General features: G+C 33.8%; 1 protein-coding gene across 2 annotated transcripts; it reads left to right on the top strand.

Annotated features, from left to right (window-relative positions):
- Window positions 1-1,855: 1,855 nt before the first annotated feature.
- On the top strand, window positions 1,856-25,759 carry LOC123686551 (KN motif and ankyrin repeat domain-containing protein 2-like). 2 transcript variants are annotated; one of them, XM_045626777.1, is made up of 10 exons: window positions 1,856-2,203; window positions 4,722-4,801; window positions 6,236-6,426; window positions 14,142-14,298; window positions 17,053-17,261; window positions 17,879-19,182; window positions 22,102-22,374; window positions 22,427-22,871; window positions 23,784-23,984; window positions 24,124-25,759. In XM_045626777.1, exons 2-10 carry the CDS (start codon window positions 4,753-4,755, stop codon window positions 24,322-24,324), a joined length of 3,030 nt encoding a protein of 1,009 aa, XP_045482733.1. In that variant the 5' UTR covers window positions 1,856-2,203; window positions 4,722-4,752; the 3' UTR covers window positions 24,325-25,759. The 2 variants fall into 2 exon arrangements, with proteins under 2 accessions (XP_045482733.1, XP_045482734.1); XM_045626778.1 differs by lacking the exons at window positions 1,856-2,203; window positions 4,722-4,801; window positions 6,236-6,426 and adding an exon at window positions 12,194-12,308 and having other exon boundaries at window positions 14,142-14,375.

The following is a 25,759-nucleotide window of genomic DNA, read 5'->3' as shown; positions in this document are numbered from 1 at the left end:
TATACCCAATAACTCAATATATATGAATTTTTGTCGAGGCGACAGAAAAGCTAGAATGTGCCCTGGACCCCGATAATCGAATATTAAATTTTAGCATACCTACTGAAGACTTAGATTCTCTCTCTGCCCAAAGCAGAGAATTGAATCGACTGAAATAATAAAAAATATAGGTTTCTAATGTGAAAACCTTGAGTTTTGATGAATTTAAGTTGTCCAAGTTCGTGATCTTCTTATGAACACCCTGTACATTTTTGGTCCAAATCGCAAACAGTTTTATAATACTAGTATTTGCAGGATTGATAAAGAAAAAAAAGGTTTTCGAAAAAAGATTTTTCTGCCGAAATATTCAACAAATTATGAATCCTCATCGCCACCATTTTTTTCATAAGAATCCCATTAACTTATGAACCGTTGAGTTTTTACTCAAGGTATGGCATATTGCCGAAATTGTCGTCAAAAAAGCTGTCTAATGATGCAATAATATACTAGAAATACCATTTGAAATAAGGAATTAATAGTCTGTTTCCGGTATAACCTGGAGTTGTAGATATCTGAAAATATTTTAGGGAGAAAGATCATTGTCTCAAACCCCAATATGCAAATTTTTAGCTCAAACTCATGATTAGTTTTCCATAAACGTCTAATAGGCTATCGCGGTGAATCACCCTGTATATATAGTCTCAATTGGCGCATGAATGAACAATAGCTCAAATTCCTTGTACCCTAGAGCGATGTGACTTTGCAACACTTTTTATAGTTTTCTTGGTGTAACTTTTTCGTTTTTTTCTGAAATGAGTCCTGTGCAAAGTATGTTTCATTTGAACATTTTAGTTGTCGACTGCTGTGGTTAGATGAAAGGGTGCACACTTCTTTTTTTTTTCATTCTTAAAAATTTGGCAGTGACCCGCAAATCGGTGCGAGTTTACCAATGCCTTAAAAATGCGTTTTTTGGTAATTTAATGAAGTGCTGGCAGTATATGTTGGTTTACTAATGCCTCCGGGTTCGCCCATAGATATATCTTTTTTTTCTTTTGTTCCAAAGAGTTCTTCTGGGAATGTTGGACACTTCGGAAGCTGTCTGTATTGAAATGTTTTCATTTCGAACATTGATTGCTCGGATTAGTGTTTTTTCCATATAGTTACTATATTTCCTTGCATCCAACTTCTTTTTGTATCGACGGCCATAATTGTGCCTCAAAATAAAACAGGTGAAACAAATTTGGTATGTGGCAATGCCTCCCGCCAAAGGGCCATAATAGAAAAATTTCCCGAAATGTCGAAATCCTCTCAAACAAATATTTTCAGATTTTTTTTAACGTGACGATTAATGAATGTGACGTAAGCTGCTAAATATATTTGGATGTACTGTTCGCCATATTTTCTGCACAACTCCTAGTATTTGGCAAATATACCCACGTTAAAAAATTACCCGCTTAAATAACATACTGTAGCACGCCATTCAAAATACACCAGAAGACTGCAATGGTTGCAGCATGTGGGTATATAGTGTGGTTAAAGGTTCCAATTCGTGATTTCTGTAAGATGTTGCCAACTTTACGAAAACAAAGCGAAACTTAAAATATTATGCAGTTCGGTAAAGGCACACCGCTCTACCGTACGTAAAAAGACCCCGCGAAACAGCCTGTACGTGTAACTCAAGCGTACGCTAACCCTAATGCAGACGACGCGTCGTAAAATATCATTATGCCATCATGCGTACATTTTAATTTTATCTACGACACAAATAATCATTTTCCGTCGGTGTATTCACCACCTCCAGGTCTTGAGACAGCACTGGCGCAGAAATAGCTCACGCGGTGTTGGAAGGAAGTAGAGGGAACGTCCAACAGTGGTCCGCAAATGGTACTGAATCTCACCGTGACAGAGATGGAACCCTGAATGAACTCACTGCTCACAACAGTTGGCTTTTGATAGTCGGCGTTGGTTTCAATCTATCCCACGTTGGAATCTTGCGTTGGTTTCTGGTTAGAATGTCGGTTCACGGTTGTTGCAGGTAGTTCACACTCGCCAGTACTTTGTGATGGGGCTTTTATTGACGTTTCTCGTGACATTTGTCGGTGAAAATATCATGTGAATCGGTTAAAACGGTCTTACGATCTTCCCTGCATGAAAGAATGAAGGTGGCAAGGCTAAAAGTGCTCCAATATTCGAGGTAGTTCAACAACTGCTTCTTCAGAATTAGGTAGGAGTACGATTTTTCACAAGAACACTCAAATCTATCATTGCGAATTGTCTAATTCATATTTTGATACATAAACATCGCAACTGAGTCTATTTTTAGCGATGAATATAGGAAAATAAAATTAATTATATGTGTATTATACATGCAGCCTTCGTTCATTCTCATCACTTTGATTTATTCGATATCTGTTGTATTCGGTAATCGTACCAATACCAAATTCAGCTGAAAACAACCTCGACCTGGAAATTATCTAATATTTGTACGTCTAGACTTGAAGCTCTAGATATTCGAAGCTGTTGCATGATAACTATTATAACTTGGTTTTGGTTCTATCAGAACTTATTTTTTAACAATATTTACATTAGAAAGTGATCCACGTGCTTTTAGAGCTGCCACCTGTTGATTATCTTGGGTAACATGGGCGTACACCAAGTTTTTTTGGAGGTGTATTAGGTTATATTACAGTACCAATGTCAGTTAATACATTTTCAATCAGAACTGGAAGAGTATTCCTATATCATTCTTTTTATCTTCAATATACGATATATTATATATATATATATATATATCAAAAATGAAATGTTTAATTTACAAAAAATTTAATCCTTTATGAAAACTTTTTCCCAGAAGATATTCACACTAACCCAAATTCTTTTCGATTGAATAAATTCGGTACCTTCAACGTAGGTACTCCTACGTTTACAAAGAAAGAGAGCAGGTAACAGTAACAATTTCAGTACTACCTACACAGGATTGCGTAGGTACGAAATCACGCATATTTGGTCATAATATATGCAGAAAATGTGAACATCTCTAAAATCTGAGATCCCTTCATGTCATAAAAAATTTCAAATGCATTTGGAAGAATATATTTTGATGAAGAAGTTATCGATTATAAAATCTTTAGGTAAAAACGAATCCAAGTTGACCTGACAAAACCTATGCGAACAAAATATCAAATGCCATCATTTTGATTTAGGAATTATCTACAGATATTAATCCCATAAAAGTACCAGATAATACGAACTGATATTTATTAGCATTATATTTGAATAGATTCTTTAATACCCAAACTTCTTTATAACGCAAATGAGCTTGATGAACTGAATAATGAACTCTGAAATGCTTGAATACTAATATAAAACAGAAATCCCAGCTACTGAATAGAACGATTGACCAATCAGTCAAAAGCGTATTTTTTCAAATTGAAAAGAGTTGAATTCCTAGAAATTCATTCCAATTAAAACATTTTTACTTTATGATGATTCTGTGAAAACGACAGAATTTGATGCATTTATCTGGAATGTTGAGAATTCACGTTTCATTCATTAATTCTAAAAATAATGAACTTCCACATTTGTTTTATTAAAAACAAATTCCATATCCTGAATTCATGATTTATTAATTTCGATATTAAAAATTTTTGAAATAGTTCGCGAAACATTGAATTCCAAATATGTATATCAAATAAAAAAATGGCTCGTATGCAATTCTTCCTCACTTTAGTTGATACTTGAAACGTGATACAAAAATCATTCAATATTCTATACCATGTTAATGTCATGATGAAATATAATGCATTTTCTAAGGTAAAAATAAGATGGAAAATGTGAACTGCTTTGTAAGATTTCTATACATGAATATGGAGTAAACTAAATGAGACCTCTGTTGTCGTCATGAACTAAGAGAACAAAGCTATGCTGATTGATCTAATTTGAATAATCTTATCTTGCTCATGAATTATTGAATCTAATACGAAACAAGCTCAATTATATTTCAATCAGTATCATTTTGAACGAAACTAGTTTTTTGGTAAAAAATCACGTTAGCGTTGTAATAGTATAAAAAGGAAATTCCATATTTATTTAAATGTAGATAAACACCAGAATTACTTTCAGTAAGTAACAACAAGGACCTCGGAAATTTGGATAATTCGAATTGAATAAATTCTTGTTTCTCAAAGAATAAACTATGAGAGCAAAATACCTATGTATGTATATATCGTCATTGACGTCATCATTAGGTCTACTTAGTAATATTTGTAGTAGATATCGAATGCTGATAATACCGTGAGATGTGTACTTGAGAATTTAGGCAATGTATGAATAATTAAGTCCCAAATTATTTACTGAGATGAGATGAAATGAAAAACCATTTTTCACACATTAATTCATGAAATATTCCGTTAATAAGATTATTTAAAATTTTTCAAAATTCAATGTGACAATTCTGTTGAACAATTTTCGAAAAACGAGGAAATGAAATGAATTAATTTTCCATATATATCATGTATAATACTATATAATATAATATTCGAGAATTCTAACAATAATGCATTGTTATTGATGGAGTATGTTAAGTAACTTCTCTCTGATTCGATACATACACGAAAAAAAAATTTAATCTTTTATCAGTGATAAAATTATTGATCTCCATTGATGCTTTCCAGCTGAATAATTGAATGTTATTTGGAATTTATGTTTTCCTAAAATCTAACCATGTCGTTGTTTTGTTGTAGGCTTCCTAAATCTGAAAGATCTAGCATCGATATGTCACAGTCGAGATACTCTTCTCTTTCCTCACAGTCAAATAATTGGGGTGAGTATATTTCTGCATATCATTTCATATGGAACATATCACAAAATTGAATAATTCACTATCAAATGCCCATTCGGTGGTTTATTGGTGTAACAATCGTGTTTGACTGAATCTCAAAAGAAACGATGTAACAGCATTAAATCGCATCATCTAGACGGCCAACTGACACCAACATTTCAACAGATAATTCATTTATAAAATGGATTTGGTCATTACTTGTTGGGAATTCATTATAAATAAAATAAAACAAAATAATTTCCACTGGATTATTAAATTGTTAGTAACAATTGTTTCGCCACACTGTGGCTTCATCAGGCTACATTTCTGACTTATAAGAGTAAAGAGTTTTTCGGAAACCTAAATATTAACAAAAATTCGACCATGGCAGAAAAATATTCGATAGGATATCATAAACTTCGAAGTTATATTGGACAATTTGCCGCCTGGGATTTCCAAACTATCGAAAGAAATTCAATAAAGGGGATGAGTTTACATCTGTTATTTGTTCGTACAACAGAATATTTTGGGTATTATACCTATTACCTACCTGTTATTTCTAGGGATTCTAAGGGTGTTAATCTTATGCTCTTATTTTCTGAATGGAGAACTTCGAAGTTGTTATTAAAGGTGTGATCTAATTCTTTTAAATGATTTGCATAAATGGAGAACGAACTACCAGATGTATAACTCTTTTGTCGTGCGTTTACCTTTCTCAGTTTTATCTTTATTGTCTTTTCTGAACATCTCTTAATCGTTTCTTGTTTTGAAAGATATTATAAAATTGAATTTTGTCTTTAGGTATTTAGCATTCTTTACGGAAATATCATTAACATAAGTTAACGAAAAAATTTAGTACTAATACTAAAATTTATAGTATTGATACTAAGTTGACATTTGATAGGTACCTAAAGACAAAATTCAATTATATAATATCTTTCAAAACAAGAAATCAGCTATACCTCTGATAGTTCGATTTCAATTTATGCAAACGATTTAAAATAATGAGACCACACCTTTAATATTTAATGACAATTCTCCATTCAGAAAATAAGGGCATAAGATTAACACTCTTAGAATCCCTAGAAATAAACAGGTATAATATCAGATGTAAACTCATCACCTTTATTGAATTTCTTCCAATGTAGCCTGATGTGTGGCGAAACAATTGTTGCTAACAATCAAATAATCCAATGAAAATTATTTTGTGTTATTTTATTTATAGATAATTCATTTTTGCACCGTTTGTATGGCGTGGTTTTCATCCAACCAACGCTATTTAACTCCATATTTCCAAGTTGTGGCTTGATAAACACCTAAGAGTATATCACATCTTAAGATTTCCATCTGATTATTCCTTCAAGTATTCAATTTGTATTGAGAGATTTTTTGAGGTTATGATTCTTTCGACTCATCTGAATATTTGAATTTTTCTAGGTTATCCCCTCTATTTATGTGACTGTTGCCCCTACGGCTATCACATAGACTTGGATTTCGTTCGATATTGCGAATCTATCAGCAAAGATGCAGATCGGACAGGTTCTATCAAAAGGAGAAGAGACAGGAGAAGACAACGAAAATCTATGGAAGTATTGCTAGGGTTGGATTCCATAACAGATCATTTTGAGGTGAGTTGAATAGTCCATATAAATTTTCCGACTCAGAGCTGCTCTATAATTCTCTTTCCTTCTCAACCTCTATTAGTTTAGTACACTCCCGTTCATAGGTCTCTTTCATCCGCTTCCATGTCTTCCTATCTTGTGCCATGTTCATCCACCTTTTACCTCCTAGCTAGCCTCCTAGACAAGAGACAAATAAAAGGTTGCTTCAAACTGCTTAATTCTCAATATTTGAATAATCGTTACTAAGTTACTTTTCCTGAAAAAAAAAATTATTTACACAGAGAAGTCGTTACTTATTAGATGTATAACTTTGCGTCCGCCGTTTTGCAATAAATGGCTGTAGCTGTAAGTGGTAGTCGAAATAAATAGATCGTAGATGTCATACAATAAGCTTAGGTATTTGTAAACATAACGCCATCGAAATATTAGTCGACTTCTGTCTGCATCATAAAGTTATTCTCGATTAAACATGTCAGCTTACGAGCCTAATTCTCGTCATTTGAGGGAGGTTTTAATTTTCTGCTTTAATATGAATAAATCTGCGGCTGACACTCTTTGAATGCTCTCATATACATATGCCGAGGCCGTTGTTAGTGAAAGAACGTGCCGAGAGTAGTTTCAACACTTCAAGAATGGTGATTTTGACGTTGAAGACCAGCATGGCGGTGGAAGTGAGAAGGTTTTCGAAGATGCAAAATTGGAGGCATTACTTGATCAAGACTAATGTCAAACGCAACAAGACTTGACAGGATCATAGAGAGTGACGCAACAAGCCATTTCAAAATGCCTGAAAGTCATGGGAATGATTCAGAAACAAGGAAATTGGGTGAAGTACGAGTTGAAGCCGAGATATGTTGAACGGCGTTTGTTTGCTTGTGAACAACTGCTTGCAAGGCAAAAACGGATAGGATTTCAGCATCGCATTGTGACTGGATACGAAAAATGGGTTCATTACGATAATCCCAAGCGCAGATAATCATGGGGATATTCCGGCCATGCTTCCACGTCGACGGCAAAACCGAATATTCACGGTTCCAAGCTCATGCTCAGTATTTGGTGGGACCAGCTCGGCGTAGTGTATTATGAGTTGTTAAACCGACTGAAACCACCACAGGCGATCGTTATCGAATGCAATTAATGCGTTTGAGCCAAGGATTGAAAGACAAACGGCCGCAATACAACGAGAGACATGATAAAGGGATTTTTCGACCCCCTATGTTGCGAAAGTGGTCAAGACACCCTTGGAAACGTTGAAATGGGAAGTCCTACCCCACCCGCCGTATTCTCCAAACGTTGCTCCTTCGGACTACCACTGGTTTCGGTCAGTGGCACATGGCTTGCCTGACCAGCACTTCTGGTCTTATGAAGAAGTAAAAGATTGGATGGATTCGTGGATCGCTTCAAAAGATGATCAGTTGTTTCAACGCGGGATTCGTACGCTGTCCGAAATATGGTAGAAAGTAATGGCCAGCGATGGACAATACTTCGAATAATAAAAGTATAACCAGTTTTTTACAATAAAGAAAGCAAAGTTGTACGCCTATGTATTTTCGAAATTTCTTATTCGATTCACTAACGTTCTGATCATGCGATCTGAATGAAATTTCACACAAGGCTTCAAATTTTCATTTTACATTCAAATGCGAATGCACATCGTAGAAAAAAAATTGCCCATACTGTTCAAATTGTCCACATATAGACAATCAAAGAAATGCAGCAAAAGATCCTGAGTTCAGCAAGGTATTAAAATAAAACATCTTATAGTTCTGAAAGCGTGAATTCTAGCCAATCTCTTCCAATCTTAATCAAGTCGAGTAATCTTCGAATTTATGTCGAACCGATCACCAAAACAATATGAACTCAACGGTGCAAGATGAAATTAATTGGAAATTGTCAAATTCCCTCAGCGAATGTATCATTTCCGGGATAAATCATCTGTGAATATTATTGAGTGGGAGTTTGATATCAACAATGAACTTGATCGGAGTGGAAAATTATTGGCAGGAATTTTGTGGTAAACACTTCCCACGATTGTTACAGAAAAAAAAACAAGTCCGTCAAAACATGGCTAATAAATTTATGCAAATAACAAAAGACCAATTGTATGAAGCAATTTCTATGGAGGTGGGTTACACTCCTCCCATTGAAAAACATTTCAAGAAGGGGAATTGAATACATTTTTTAGGATTCTGGAATGAAATTGGGAAAACCAAACTCAAATGAATTTTTATGGGTACGTGACAACATGATTAAATCCCACCTAACAACGCAATATTTTCACGTCAATACGTATTATGATGGAAAATCCTTCAGTATTTCCTTTTTAATTCACGAAATATCTGAAATGACATAAAAAATGTATACATTTTAATCATAGCAATATATATCCTTAATTCCACGATTATACGTCGTCAAGTTTACAAGAAATTATTTTCCCAATTGTATTACTTTTTTAGCCTACGAAATTCATGAATTATGTCCTCCAGCTATGTGAGGTTTGGCTCGGTGTATCAACTGATCTGTGTATGTACCATATTCAATGCAAATATGTACAATGTAAATAGCCTACAGTTTTTCAGAATATGTTTGAATTCTTCCAATTCCAGATCGTAAATTGGAAGTTTCATCAGAGGGGTTGAAATTTGATTATAGAATGTACAGGGTGGGCAAATCAGTGAGGTGAGCGGCTATATATCAGGATCCACTCATCGTAGAGACTTGCGGTAAAAATCATCATTATTTGATGTTTTAGTATTTTTTCAACATTTCTGAACATCCTACCTAGGTAGTATCATACATCATTTTGAAGAGAAAAAAATAACGAATTCAACGAAGTAATGAAATACATGTTGTTCCATTAAAAAAAATATAGGTTTGTGTTGAATCTTCAAAACCATACCCCGAAAAAAAATTGAGTACGCCACTGAATTCTACGCAGAATCCTGATTCAGACGTAGTTTTTACCTCAGCATTATTTATAATAACTTCGGAGATAAAGAAGGGGTCCGAAAAGTATCAATTTCCAAAATCACCCTGTATCTCTTGAACGGAACCAGTTATGCAAAATCTGATTAGACCTACTTGAGTTTCACGAAAAAGTAGGACAGGAACGTGGAAACCGCAAGGCTCTATCTTAAATAACAAGCGAGAAACCTGGCAGTTTCACCCAAAATGAGATGAACTGTACAGGGTGGGCAAATCAGCGAGTTAAGCGGCTATATCTCAGGATCCACTCATCAGTCATCGTAGAGACTTGCGGTAAAAAATTTTATCACTAAAGTGTACAAGAAAACACACAAATTGTTTTGAAGTTCATACCTCTACTGCTAGGGGGCATAATAGCTATCGTCGAGTAGAAAAACTAATTTTACTCGAAAATGTTTCATATAAAGTTGAAGAAAAAATATCATCACTGTTATCCTTGGAAAATTCTCTTTTTGAATTGTCACTCTCGATTTAACGACTCAAAATAAGGGTAGGGGAAAGGGAGAAATCTGACTGATTGAAATGCCTGTAACTTCAGTTAGGCTCAACATTTTTGAGCAAATTAGATCTCGTCTAAGAGATAATATCTTGTTGATTGAGGAGAAAATATACTCATGGTAAATTTGTTTTTGCTGCTTTCGATACGGGGAGCCAAGTCAGTATTTCATTGTTTTGTTCATTTTACTCCGAAATTTCAAATGTAAGGATGTTCTCAACAGAAACAGAAATCCCATCAAATTTTTATGAAAAAAACAGGAGGTCGCAAAGCGATAGCTTCAGGCGTTATGGAGTTATGGCCGAAAGAAGATATTATTCAACTGATGCACTGAAAAACCAAATCGTGTCTTCTTTCGGTCATAACTCTAGAATGCCTGAAGCTATCGCTTTGCGACCTTCTGGTTTTTTCATACAAATTTGATGGGATTTCTGTTTCTGTCAGAACCTAAAGACACAATTTGGTTTATTAGGGCATTAGTTGAAGAATATCTTTTTTCGGCCATAACTCCAGAACGCCTGAAACTATCGTTTTGCGACCTTTAGGTTTGTTCATGCAAATCTGGTGGAACTTCTGTTTCTGTTAAGAAAATCCTATCATTACATTTGAAATTTCGGAGTAAAATGAACAAAACAATGAACTTCTGACTTAGCGCTCCCTATCGAAAGCAGCAAAAACAAATTTATCATGAGTATATTTTGTCTTCAATCAACAAGATATTATCTCTCAGACGAGATCTAATTTGTTCAAAAATGTTGAGCAAAACAGAAGTTACAGACATTTCAATCAGTCAGATTTCTCCCTTTCCCCTACCCTTATTTGGAGTCATTAAATCGAGAGTGACAATTCAAAAAGATGAAAAATTTTCCAAGTATTACAAAGATATTATTTTTTTTCAACTTTATATGAAACATTTTCGAGTAAAATTCATTTTTCTACTCGACGATAGCTATTACGCCCCCCAGCGGTAGAGGTATGAACTTCAAAACAATTTCCAGTGTTTTTCTTCACTTTAGTGGTAAAAATTTTTACCGCAAGTCTCTACGATGAGTGGATCCTGAGATATAGCCGCTTTTTTGCCCACCCTGTACATAAATTTCAAATCGTACTTGATACAAAGTTCAGTTTATATAGCTCATATTGAAATAATTAATTTTACGTGAATTTTTGCAGTGGAATCTTTTAATTAGCGGATGAATTTTTAGTCGATAAATAGAATCCACCAAAATCTGCGAGAATATCAAGGATTCCCAAAATATTTCAATGGGTTAGTAATTACGTTAATAAAAAAACCTAATAATTTTCATTCAAATTTTTAATTTGATATGTTCCATCAAATATTCGTATGTACCTATGAACATATACAGGGTGATCCACCGCGATGGCCTATTAGACGTTTATGGAAAACTAATTATAATATCATGCTGAAAATTTGAATATTTCTGCAGAAAATCGTTTAGGTTCCGATTTGAAAATATCGAGTTTTGATGAATTTGAATTGTACAACTTCATGATCTTCTGATAAACACCCTGTATATTTTTGGTACAAACCGCAAACAGTCTTATAATAGTACGTTTTTGCCGAATCGAAAAGGTTTTTTTAAAAAAATCTTTTCTGCAGAAATATTCGAAAAAAATGTGTATCCTCGTTGCCACCATTTTTTTCATAAGAATACCATTAACTCATGAACCTTTGAGGTTATACCGAAGGTATGGCATATTGCTGAAATTTCCAAAAAATAGCTATCTAATGATGTACTAATATTATACTGAGAGTGCCATTTGAAATAAGGAAGTAGGACTCTGTTTCCGGGACAACCAGAAGTTGTAGAGATCTGAAAATATTTTGGGGAGAAAGATGATCGCCTTAAACCCCAACATGCAAATTTTCAACACAAAATATGATTAGTTTTCCATAAACATCTAATAGGCCATCGCGGTGAATCACCCTGTATACATTTCTCATCTGTATCACTCCTATCTTCAATAGAAGAGGGGATTTCAATGCATTTTTGGTTGACTACTTTCAATGATAAACCTCTGAAAGGAATAAAAAGCGAAATTGAGCTTACCTAAAAAAAAATACGAAATTAAACTTGCCACTCGCTCATTCCAATTAACAATTACTTCTGTCAATAGTGAATAAAGGAAGATTGTTTGGGAACGAAGTTCATTAAAATGCATTATTGGTTTTTTCAATAAAGATAGGTTGTTTAATCATGATAGATGTTCAGCTAACCCGTATACACAACACAAAATTGATGAATACTATTGCGAAGCAGGTTCAGTCTGTAGTTTAAACAGAACAAAGGTATCGATTGGTGCTTTCCACCTGTGCAAATGCACATTAGCAGTGTGAAGAAATTGTTTACATAATGTGGATTAAATAATTTGATCTTTTTTCTTGGTAAGAGCAGAGATTATTGAGAAACCCTTATAATACATCTTTACTTCGATCTTCTCTAAATTATAGTTCAAAATATTTATATAAAATGAATTTCAATATATTATTCACAATGATGAATGATGAAATAGTTCCAGGTAATATTTTGTAACCCCAACTGATATGTATTTTCATAATTAGATTTATAGATTTCTGTAAGACATAAAAATTATGAAATTATTTATTGATAGGTACAATTGGGTAGGTAGTGCAAGTTTTCGTTCCAACAGTTTTCAGTTATTATATTCGTTTAATTATTAACTATTATTTTCAGAACAAATGAACATGAATGAATAACAGCAAGATATTCATCTAAAATTGGCAGTAATTTTCTGGAATTACATAGTTTCCTACGGTTGTTTTTGATCTCATTGATTGATTTCTAGCAGAAAAAGCATCTGCAAATTCACACTAAGGTTTATCATAAGTCGTAGAAATAGGGGGAGGTGGGTTTCTGAGGCTAATTACCCCCCCCCCCAAGAATTTCAAAATATAAAATTTCAGGAATCTCGCAAAGACGAAGAACGAAAATTTCCCCATAAAATGAACCAATAATAATCATTTTACTTTCCTTAGAAATTGACACGTCAGTAAAAAATCGGACCCTTTTACTGTTTATGAGTTTATTATTGCTTTCAAGACGAGTACTTTCATTGCACTACAAGCTCGTCTTTGTCCGAGGTTTATTATTTCCCTTTATCCATCCGCTTTCTCACCATTGGCCTTTATTTGCCATCTGTGATTTTTGCATTCGTCACCGGTATACACTTACCCGTTATTTTCGGTTTTGTGTATCATTCTCGTCACAAAATTTCACTCAGTATCAAAGAACTGAACTGAGTAATTCACATCGAGAAATTGTCTGTGCTGTATTGTACCAAGGAAAATCCTAATTATTATAAAGATCCAATTAGGTAGCTGTGATAAAAAAAAAATTCTGGTACTTATTTACCACCTCTGTAGCGAAGATTAATAAAGATTCGATAAACTGATGAAGCATCAAAACAAAGTAGGACTACAAGGAACAACCTGTCTCGAAAACAAAGCATTTGCGAGCTCATGTTTATGGGCCATTTTATTTTTGAAATTATCCAAGAAATCTCTCATTTTCCTTATAGTAACTCCAATTCAGGAACACCCAGTATAAGATAAGAACAATCGAATTGGTAATAAAAAAATTATTTCTAGTAATTTGGTTTTAACTTATAGATATGAGTTAACAATGTCATGAAAAAACTTTTTTTCTGTTACTTCCCCCAAGAAAAAAAAAAAGATCTACGCCCTTGTTTGCTCGTTTTGCGAAATATCCCAACACGTATGAAAATTATTTCATAATTACTATACTATTGCATTCAGAATGATCGTAGCAATGTATGTTTTCAATTTCAAAATATATGCTGCCAAGTATCCGAAAAACGATGTTTTTAGTTGATTTCTTGATTTTTTTCTGAATTCGATTTGAGAATTTTAAACATTTTAAAAAGTAAACGAATTTGAGAGGGATTTGAAAATTTCCAATTCTTTAAACGGTTATTATTGGAAATACCTAATAAACCAATATTGAAATATTTATATTGAGTTGTAAAAAGTTTACGATGAGCTTCATGTTCAGTTATTGCTACTAATGACAAGATCAGGTATAATAATCCCTTAGCAGTTTCAGCCCAAATAACATAATAGCTTCGCTTTCAGTGAAACCATCTGGAAATAATACCCAAACACCGTAAAGTACTCTAGTGATTTAGTACCAAATAAACAAAGCAATCAGGGCAGTTCTTATCTCATTTTTCTTCCCAGAAACAACCCGATCCAATATCGCCAATTCTTGAGACTGAGAATCGCCTGCTCCAGAAGCAAGACAGCTTCGATAACGTCATAGATGATTTCGAAAAAACATTTCAGAGATCGAACAACAAATTGTCGAATAATCTACCAGATGTTACAGCAGTTTCAGGTGAGATTTATGTGAGATTTATGTGAAGTGTTGAAATTGAATGAACTAGAAGTGAAATTACTATATTATGAGAACTTGTAAGTATTTACTTTCAATTTCCTTAATTAAAATTGTAGGATTCACATTGAGATATCGAAAGGATAGAACATTAAGATTATCACTTCATTTATATTTTTTCCGTTGTTGTTGTTTACTTTGTTTTTATTTTTATTCTCCACGAAGTATTCGAATTTGGGGAATATGCCTTTTATTTTCAAATCTATTCAGGTTGACATATTATATTTCTGAGAAACGAAAAGATCTTGAAGAATTCAACTTTTTGAAATGAAAACTTTTCACACCTGTCCGTAGCAACCCCTTCAACATTTAAATAAGAAAAAGAGATGGTGAAAAAAATTGAATATTACAAATTCTAGAAAGGCAAGTAAATCAACATGGAATATGAATAGAAGTCAAAAGTCTTATCGAAAATATTTCTTTCTGTTTGCGGTTTGTCTTTTCTACTCATTAAAAATGCATTCTTAATACGTTTCGTTCCTGATAATTCGAGAGTAGTTGAAAGTTAATAACCTCAAGATTAGATATGAAAAATTGATTTCTTGTGATATTCAGGTGAACCATTATTGATCATCATTTTTATTGACGAATCGGTTTGAATCTGCTATAGAGAATAATTTTAATAGCATATCAAACTTAGAAGGACTCAAATGAAATACAACATTCAAATTAGAGGTTATGTTATTGAATGCATTTTATAATAGACTAGAGCGAGTTTCACGGTAGATAAATATTGAAAAAACAATCTCAAATTTCCAGGACCAAAGGAAACTAATAAAATTTGCATAACGAATTTCTGGCAAAAAACTTCAAAGCACCCGTTTTCATTCAATAATAAGAAAACACAAAAGATAATTCGCGGAAGTATTGAAGTCGATTTCAAAAGTTTTCTATTCAAGTATTATTCGATGTTGTAGAAGTATTATTTTGAAAAGGCTTACTATGGAGGTACATATTACAATAAATTCAGATATAGTATACTTACCTATATATTTCATGTTTCATTGACCGATTTTATCAGTAAATTTTCGAACGTAGCATTTCATAATATTAGGTTTGGTAATTATCAAAAACTAGGTTCTTCAAAATGTCATGTTCAGATATTTTGTTGACTCGAATACTGAAGCCACTTAGTACCTAATAACTCGTAAACATTATGAGTATACTGATATTATTCAACTTTAAATTGCTAGTGACTAAAAAATATCTTCATATGAATCATATTTTGGTAGAATGCCATTACTGATGAACCTAATAGTTCTTAATATGTAAATGATCAAAATCGCATCGATATTCGTATTCACATAATGATAATTTTAATAACTGTTAATAGAAATTCAACGTGAACACTGTTGAGTTTACACAGTGGTTCATTATTTTCTGTCATCTCGCAGAACTTTTCGATGAGAACCTGTAGCCATAAGGTTACTGTGTTAACTACAGATAGACTCCAAAAGTGATGGAGCTAGTACTTTGCGGTTAAACCATTATTTTTTATTATGTACCTACATGGAATTACATTTTTAAAATGTCATTAGTATGCGTAGTCAATTATCTGCAGATATAAATTTCACAAAATTTGAGCAGGTTTTTTTTTATGAAATCGAAGAAATCAAAACTAAAAAAAAATGGGTTTTTGCATCAGAAACAGATAAAATGCGCCAATTTTCAACTATCGTTTGAGCCAGAAAGGTTTATCGGACAAAAAACCTTATGAGAGAAAATTCTAGGGAATTTCATATGCTTTGTTTTTCAATAGGAAGGTCATTCACGAAAATTCAATATTTTTCGAGTTAATGCCAAAATTACCTTTTTTTTACCTTTCTTTGCTTTTTTTTCAATGTTCCGTCACGAAATTGTAATGGCAAATAGCAGATTCGTTTCCCAACACATATATTCAATCGAATAAATCGAAACTACCCCAAAACTCTCCCTTGCGAGCATATGTTGATTGGATTTGATATTATGGAAATTCGTATCGGGATTTTCAAATCCCGGACCCAAACAAATTATTTCGTGAAAATGCAAGCTCTTGCTAATGCACAAACGTGGTATTCCCGGTATTTCAATATCTCACGTTGGATATTTACGAATTCGATGAAAATTGGTGTGGATATTCAGATCTGGTGTTAACTCGTTGAAATTCGTGAGGGATTTAGTTTGGGGCGTTACAAACTGAATTGCCAATTCTAAATGTTCTGAAATGCATTTTGCGATTGGAAATTTCCAAATCGGAAATTTTTTCATCCCCAAAGTGTCCATAATGATTCCACTAACTTCGGTAGTCTCGGAAACAAGGCAGCCTTCTTTCACTTTCACACTTCCGGTACGTCTGTTAACACGAATCTGAAGAGTGGAAGACCACTAGTGAATGAAACACCTGAGTTCCGCTAGAAACAGAGCTCAACAAACCGCTCAACCATGAGATACCCATTGCGTCTGTCACTTTTCCATGTTTCACTTCCATTCCCATGTATTGTTTTGAATCGGCATACCCAGTTGTATTCCCGTATGTTAAAATGACCGAGAATGATGAATATCCAATACATTTTTATAATCTGTGTCAATCGATCCTACTGTTTTTTTATTCTATATTCAACAAACTTATTCTCAACGTCAACAACACCGTGGTAGTTGACGTCTTCAATCCTTACATTGTGTATCATGCAAAGTGCTATTGTGACATCTTCTGTGCAGATCTACGCAGTCCGGTGCCTTCCGAGGCTCGGTCAGCTCTTGTTGGACGTTTGGCACTGAAGAAAACTCCTCTGAGGGAGTTTGATACGTCCCATGAAGTCTGTACTTTAACCCCGAAATCTTTCAAGGCCATAAGGGAGCAGATGGCCCTTAGCTTGGAACGTACCAGGCAATTAGAGGAACAAATAAAGCAGTTACCAGCTCTCAAAGTAAGTAGTCATATGTTCACACTAGAAACACTCAAATATATCGTTTAGGTTAGGTAAGGTTAGGTCTCAATTAAGTTAATCACCATTCATATCTCTATACGGGCTTCTTAATGGTGCTTGATTAAATCTCAATTGGTTTCTCTTTGGTCTATGAAAGCTCACTCTTACCTTTGAGTATTGAAATAATTAGATTTATACTCAATACTCTCACACAGTAGTTCGTGAGTTGAGTGCCGAAAAAAATCTAAAAAGGAATAGAAGTATTATTTTTCAGGGCCAGCTCTGTCTGATCCAAATCTTCAATATTTCAGCACAACTATTGATGTATATCCTTGATGAAATGATGATTATTACCTAACTTAAATTTTTCAGCTTCTTCAATTTCAAAATTGGTTGTCTCTTTTAGAGTTAATGATTTAAGAGTCAAACGCAACCTGAAGCAAAAAGTATCTAAAAAAGTTCAATATAAACTGACACATTCAATGTCACGTTTAATCTCATTTTTTCTCGAATTGCTGAAAAATACTGAAAATGTAGAAGATAATCCCTCCTGAGATACTAAATTATGCTCTAATTAAACCCTTCCAAATCCTAGTTGTAAAATTGTCCGTTTTCAGGTTCAAATATCAACTCTGAAAGACGAAAACGAAAGGCTCTCGCAAACAATCTATCTTCTGAACCAAAAACGAGAAGAATCTGTTAAGAATAAAACTAATTCTACCTTAGAACTTTCAACGAATAGAAGAAGTAGATCCAACAGTTTCTCTTGTACAGATAACCAGTATGAAAAAGGATTGATAAGAAAGTGTATGACTCCTTCGACCAAAGACATTGGCGTCTCCTGTTCCGTTATCACCCGGAATGTTGGTGTGGGCAACCAAACACCCAGTAGAAAAAACGCGTCCACTGTTACAGAACCTGATGGTGTCGGTTATGCTGACAAATGGTTCGGAGAAAAATTGAAGTTCATAAACGATCAGAATGAAAAGGGAAGAAGAGGAAGTCTGACTAGAATACCGATGATCAGCAAAGCCAATCAGACCTTCAAGATACACTCTTATAATCAAGAAACCCAAACGACGGCTTTGCCCCAACCTAAAAGGATCACTAGCGACAAATATATCCAGACGCTTCAAAAACAAACAGCCCAAAAAGATCAGGGTATACTGGTCAAACCAAAAACTCTCGATTTTGGCATACAAGAATCTGTGGAATCCTACAATGTAGGAGTTTCCGATGACACCATAACCGACATCAACTGCGATAAATGTAACGTGGTTAAGATGAGTGTGGCTGTTGGTCCAGATCAAAAAGAAGACCAACATATTGCACCCGTTTCTCTAGCTTCCCTGTCGTTCCCCAGAAGTAAATCCTTCAATTTAGGCCCAGACAAGATGAGTTTAAGTAAAAGGAAAAGATCTATTTCCATCCAATACCAGTATAAACCAGAGAGTTGCACGAAAGGTTCACAGTACGAACCATCGACTGTGTCAAGATCCTGTCAATCGACTGTCAGGACACATTCGAAAGGTACGCAGCATGAATCTAAGCTCATAGAGAGTAGCACGCAATTCGACGAAACTTTTATTGTTGTTGAAACGACGCCTAAAAAGGACAAAACGAATAAACAAATAGGGGAAGACAAGAGAAATGTTGGATGTAATACAACTTTGGAACTACAGGGTGTTACGGTTTGTTCAGAGTGCCGGAAGGCACGAAAAGAAGATGAGGAACTTTCGAAGAAGGAAAATGCCAAGATGGAAGACAAAAGAAAGGAGGAGTTGAAGAAGAAGGATGGACTCGTTGTTTCAAGAATACCAAAACCACATCTCACTCCAACTTCAGAGAGGAGAAAGTTTAGAAGACAAGACACTTACACGAAAATCAACGTTTCGCCACCTCCTGAGGAAAATTATACTGTGTGAGTATAGAATATTTGTGTAACTAAAGAATATTTGATATAGATTACATCAATGAGTATTGTTCTGTATGTAAAAAGTAATTTTGGCTAGCAAGTGATCGAAAGCCTGCTTAATTGAAGGGATGATCAAAATTATTTTTGTCGCTGATACTCACGCGGAGTTTGAGCGCCATCTCTCATTTAGTTTATTTGAGGCGACTCAATTTGAAAATTCATCTTGGATTTTTTTGCAATTTTTACAATGGATAAAAATATTAAATGAAGAAAGGTTTTTTGATAATAGATTGCAAATGTACCAAAGCGCTGAAAATGTTACAAAATTCGTAGTAAGACTAAATTTCTTAAAAAAAAAGGCTTTTACACTAAGAATCATATTGAATAGCCAACGTATTCTCCTGATATGGTACCTGCCAACATTTTTCTCTTTTGAAATAGAAATGTTGACTTCGAGGCACCGGTTTTTTTCGCTGAAATGTCTGTTTTTTTGAATTTTGAGCCAGGATTGTCTCGAATGAAGGTTCGGCTTAATGATAATGAATTCGTGGTCAAATTCAGACTTCCGTCGGTCCGGCCGTAAACACGAAATCTGTCGAACAAAAGTAGAGAGAAACTTGAAATATTCAGCTTAAATTCGAATCTCGAACATAGATATGACCTTTCGAAATATTGTTTTCCTGATAATTTCAAAACTAATTATTCGTTTAATTTGTCATTTGGATATGCAGGTGTCCGGTGTCCCAAATTCGAAGCTCACTGAGAGCATCTCGAGAACTATAAGACTAAAAAAAAATATTCAAGGAATCCTGATCTCTTGTTTTCGAAATGATAAGATATCAGAAAGCAGATCATATATAACTATCTTGATTTGTTCTCAAGTAACAAGGCTTTTCTGAAAAATTACTATTTCAGTATTTCAGTACAGAGTAGGTACTATTTGATTATATCAATATTGAATCTTCTTTATTCGACAAATGCACATATACAGGGTGGGTCTTTGCCTTGTACATATATTTCAACCGAAGATTCCTGAGATCAAAAGAAACACTTTTACCCTCTTACATTTTTTCCGATTCAGCTCGGTTGAAGATATACAGGCTGTTGAAAATCCATAAGAAAAATGTCATTTTTGGTCATATCTCGCAAATGGAATGGAATCGAAGGATATGATTTTTGGAATATAGTTTTTTATTGATGTGATGAATATTTTCTGAACATAAAATTCCATCAAAGTCCGGTCAACTTCAGAATGCCCGATGAGAAAAAAAATCGAATCGGAAGAAAAACTGACAGTTTGGTGCGCTTTATGGGCTGGGGAATCATTGGTCCGTACTTCTTCAAAAACGATGATGGCCAGAACGTTACAGTCAATGGTGATCGGTATAGAGCCATGATTACTATATTTTTCATTCCTGAATTGAACAACCATGTGTCCAGGAGCTGTGGTTCCAACAAGACGGCGCAACATGTCACACAGCTCGTGCCACAATCGATTTATTGAAAGACACGTTTGGTGACCACCTAATTCCACGTTTTGGACCTGTGAATTGGCCTCCAAGATCTTGTGATTTAACACCGCTAAACTTCTTTCTGTAGGGCTATGTAAAGTCATTGGTCTATGCGGATAAGCCACAACTTGACCATTTGGAAGACAACATTCGCCGTATTATTGGCGATATACGGCCACAAATGTTGGAAAAAGTCATCGAAAAGTGGACGTCCAGATTGGACTACATCCGAGCCAGCCGTGGCGGTCATATGCCAAAAATCATATTTAAAATATAATGCCACAAGATTATCTTGCGGATAAATAAAATTCATGTCAATCGAATAATCCATCGTTGTTTTATTGCAATTTAAAGTTCTATAGCTCTAAAAAAAACACCCTTTACAAGTCAAAGACTCGCCCTGTATAGCGAAATATTTTAAACGGTCATTTTTCAGAAACTGTAACTCGAGATCAAAATCAGAAGCAAGATATCCATGATCTGGTCAGTCTTATGGTTATCGAGATGCTCTCAGTGGGCATCTGATTTGGTACACCTTGTACTTACAAGATTAATTTCAAGCTTTATGCGAAATTTTTTATTGAACACTTCACCTGATGAACCTGAAAAAATTCAAAAATTATTTAGGAAAAAATACTAAATATTTCCATGACAATAAATACGAACAAGTTGAAAATTTTTATTGTGATATAATTTACTGTCGATTGTCTCATAGAAAGCTTCCTTGATTTTTTTTCCATATCGAAAACTTGTCGATATATTATTGAAATTTTTCAACTACCTTCTTTCATCACATTATATTGATATGTGTACTCTATAGTGAATTAAATGGTGTGCTTTCGTGATATTCTAGCCGTTGCTAGTACATTTCAATAGAGAAACTGAAATATTTCACTCAACCACATCAATTCCATCAAAGAGTGTTTGGCACACGTGTGAATTCAGCAATCCGTAGCACATTCACCAAATTCGCCAAATAATCTAAGTGGAAAAACAAACCGTCCGTTCGATTCTGACAGAAAATCAATAAATTACGCCAGCATATCGAAAACGCGCTTGCGGCCTTCATTCCCAAACAAGTCATTGCTCAAACATATTTGCAGGAAACCAGATAATGGAAAATATCAAAATGTGATCTCATTTTATTTTTGATTGATATTATAAACCTAAAGGTATTAACTCAATCAGCGACGAATGTTAGTCTCAAAGAATCAGTTAGCTAGTAAAAATAATGGACGTTGTTCTTACATGCACCAGCATATTATCCTGACCAGGTAAATAATCCTTACATTGTGCTATTCAAAATTCAGAACATTTTCTGTTACTTTATATTCACACCAAATTGTCTATTATATATGTATTCCTTGAATTCAATATTTCCGGAGACTTCTATTAATCAGTTTCAAACTTTCAGGTTATCAGGATTGGACTTATCAAAATCGCCTACATCATCGACAAATGCATTAGAGAGGGTGAAGGAAAACCTCAAATTTCCAGAGACTTCGATTGCAATTCATCCTCACAATGATACCAATCATCAATCGGCCAGTTTTAGTAATCCTGAACCAGAACCAAACCCATCTACACCATTACTTGCATCAACAACACCTTTACTTGCATCAACAACACCATTACTTGAACCAACAACACCAACACTTGTATCAACAAACACAAAACATCGAAAAAAGTAAGTTTACTCAAAATTTATAAGTTCTAGGAAACTATATCTTGATTTTCAGAGCTATGCCTACTAAGGAAATGCAAGGTGCTATGAAGGTGCTCAATGATTCTTTGCAAAAACAAACCAAACTTCCCAAAAATCACAGGGCGTTTGATATAATCCAACAGGAATGGTTTAAGATATCTGGTGTTGTTACCGCTAATCCTTTGGATGTCGAAGACTATTTGGATGCATTTGAAGACATGTCTTCAATGCTCCTCGACTATGTAGTCAACATGACCGATGCCAATGGTAATACTGCAATGCATTATGCCGTATCTCATGGGAATTTCGATGTTGTTTCAATCCTACTTGACTCTAAAGTTTGTGATATCAATAAACCCAATAAAGCTGGATATACCAGCGTTATGTTGGTGTCTTTAGCTGACATTCGGTCACAAACCCATGCAAATGTGGTCAGAAGACTGTTCCAGATGGCAGATGTCAATAAAAGGGCGAAACAAGTAAGATTTCTTCTCTAATTCTAAATCCGTTCATTCTGCCTTACCTCGTGACACAAAATCGTGCGGGAATATCTTAGTCTCACACATATTTCATGGTTATATTTCATTATTATATGTTAGTACTCACAACTCCCCTAACAAGGATTTATCTATTATCTGCCAAATACAGAAAACAGATCTGCCAACCAACATTTTTCAATGCAAAAATCATTAAACGATATTTATGGATATTTTCCATTAATTTCAGTAGAAATTCGGTAAATTAGAGATAATAATGTATAATTCTAATACAAAAGACGCATTTCTAAGACTCGTTTTTGAATTTTGAACTCGTGGAAGAATACCTGATACCTTCTGCACTTGTGTTATAAATAACCATTCTTCTAAGCCACTTTCTATTAGATATTTTTATCTGATTCAATTTTCATGACTTTTACTTTGTTAGATAAGAAATTCCAGTCTTTTTTGTGTTTGGAGAAGTGGTTATTTCTTCACACATGACACAATGCATGAGTAATATTTTTTTGTTATTTGGCTTGTTGGAAGGTATTTTTTGAGCACCAAGTGGATGAAGAGAAAACTCAACCTGAGCTTGAATTTCAACGAACAACTTGAAAATTGGTGCTTCAATACAATTTTTAGTGTTTTCAGTTTTCTAAATGATTGATTTTTGAGAAATTTGTAGACTTTTCTTATTTAGAAACTTCTATTATTCATCCTATGAATATTTATGTCTTGGATTCAAGTGTACTAATAATGTACATTCTCTTATTCATCACTGTAGATATGAATATTACAAGTGATTATGGTTGTTCGAGATTATTTCAGCGTTTCAAATTATTAACATAATTCTAAGGATTTTCTCTCAACCTTATAAAATTGCACTTAATATTAATCATTATATTTCTACAGCACGGACAGACTGCACTGATGTTAGCAGTTAGCCATGGAAAGCTGGACATGGTTAAAATGTTGTTGGAAGCGGGAGCTGATATAAATATACAGGACGATGATGGTAGCACAGCCTTGATGTGTGCAGCCGAACATGGCCATATCGAGATTGTAAAACACTTTTTGAGTCAACCAGACTGTGATTCTACAATAACTGATGTTGTAAGTTTCATTTAGAGAGTCAAAAACCTTTGAATTTGGAACATATTACACTGTTGAAGTTTTGGTAGCGTAGATTGTGATCTAGACAACCAAAATTTGAAAATCCCCAGTTTTAATTATTTTTTACAACCTTTTATAGGATGGTAGCACAGCTCTAAAAATAGCCATGGAGGCTGAACATCGACCAATCGGAGTTCTTTTGTATGCTCACGAACGGAACCTTGTTGAAGCTCACGGACTAAAACACAAAAAGAAATCAATAAGTCCTAAGCCCCCGTCATCGCCCCTATCTATACGACACAGCCATAGTGCCTTGAATGACATCAAAAGTAGTAAATAGAAGAATTCATATATCCATATATTTACAAATTTGTTGATAAATGTTTCCTAAGATTCGTCCTATGTTTAGAGACTATATCGCATCAGTTTTCCAACGACAGAAAAATAACCCCATAAAAAGTGCAACAAAATAAGAAACAGAAGCTACAATTGAGTTTCAATAAAAAACAGGTTACTGAAACATACTTTGCCTTGACTATCAGGATCCTGGCAAAAAACAAAGCCTATTTCTGAATTTCACGATATCAAAATGAATTTCAAAACACCCATAAAATTTTCCATAAAAAAAAAAATTTTGTATAGTAAGTACTTAGTATATTTTGGCTGACTCATATTCCCTTTGGAAATATGGAATATACATTTGTAGATAAGATACCATATCATTCCCTTTTGTAATATTTTTACTAACTGATATTGTTTCCTAAAATTAAAACGAAGAAAAAAATAGCTAATAATAAAATAATGATGGAATATTGTAATAGATGTGATACTGTCTTCAAACTAAAATATATTTTGGTCCATATTGTACTTGTTATTAGAGATTATGATGTGTAGTTATTCAAATGTAATGGATGATATAATGATAACTTTTCGTATAACGGTTTCTACAGAACTGATGTTACATTTTCGATATATTATTGAACAGAGAAATGGTTGGTTGAACTGAAAATCAATGTGAAAATGTAAAATCGTACACCTTCCAAAATTACTTTGAATCGACCACCCAACCAGTGAAGTGATACTTTTTTCTTATCTTATCTTAATGAGACTGGATATAGATTTTTTTGTAAATTTATCACCTTGTAGTAGATGTGCTCAAAATTATTGCAATATAATTGATGCCGATTTTAAGAGGCAAAAACATTTTTTGTAAGTATTCTTGTCCTCTAAGAACTTTCTTCTTCATTACTCAAAATGTTATATTACGTGGTTGAAGATTTTCTTGATTTTTCAACTAAGAATCCTTTGATTTTGAGGCTGAAATGCCTAGTCATGCAGCTTTCTTGTGAAATAATATTTTGTAGTACTTTATTTTTATACTTCTGACTTGTTTTTTATATGTATAAATTTATTTGTCTCTATTTACTTGATAATGTGTATTTGTTGATGTATTAAATATTCGTTAATGAGCGAAATATTTTTTTCTACATAGGTTGGGGTTGATACTACTAATATTTTGCTCCGCCTGTTGTTCTCAACTACTTTTCGAAATGGTATGTTAATAGAACTTATCATTAGATTAAATTATTGAAGAAATATTTCTCAGAACTATCCAATTTTTTGTTATTTGCAATAATTCATGTCAATTGTATCTTAATGGATAGAAATAACTGATGTTTTTTTTTACTTATACCTAATACGAATATTTGAATGATAGCATATCATTTTGTCATCTATATTTAAGATTTGTAATATGTTGAATAAAAATTACAAAT

This window comes from Harmonia axyridis, chromosome X (assembly GCF_914767665.1).
Source record: "Harmonia axyridis chromosome X, icHarAxyr1.1, whole genome shotgun sequence".
Lineage (NCBI taxonomy): Eukaryota > Metazoa > Arthropoda > Insecta > Coleoptera > Coccinellidae > Harmonia > Harmonia axyridis.
The sequence above is the reverse complement of the archived record's forward strand: the minus strand, read 5'-3'. Positions and strand labels throughout refer to the sequence as shown.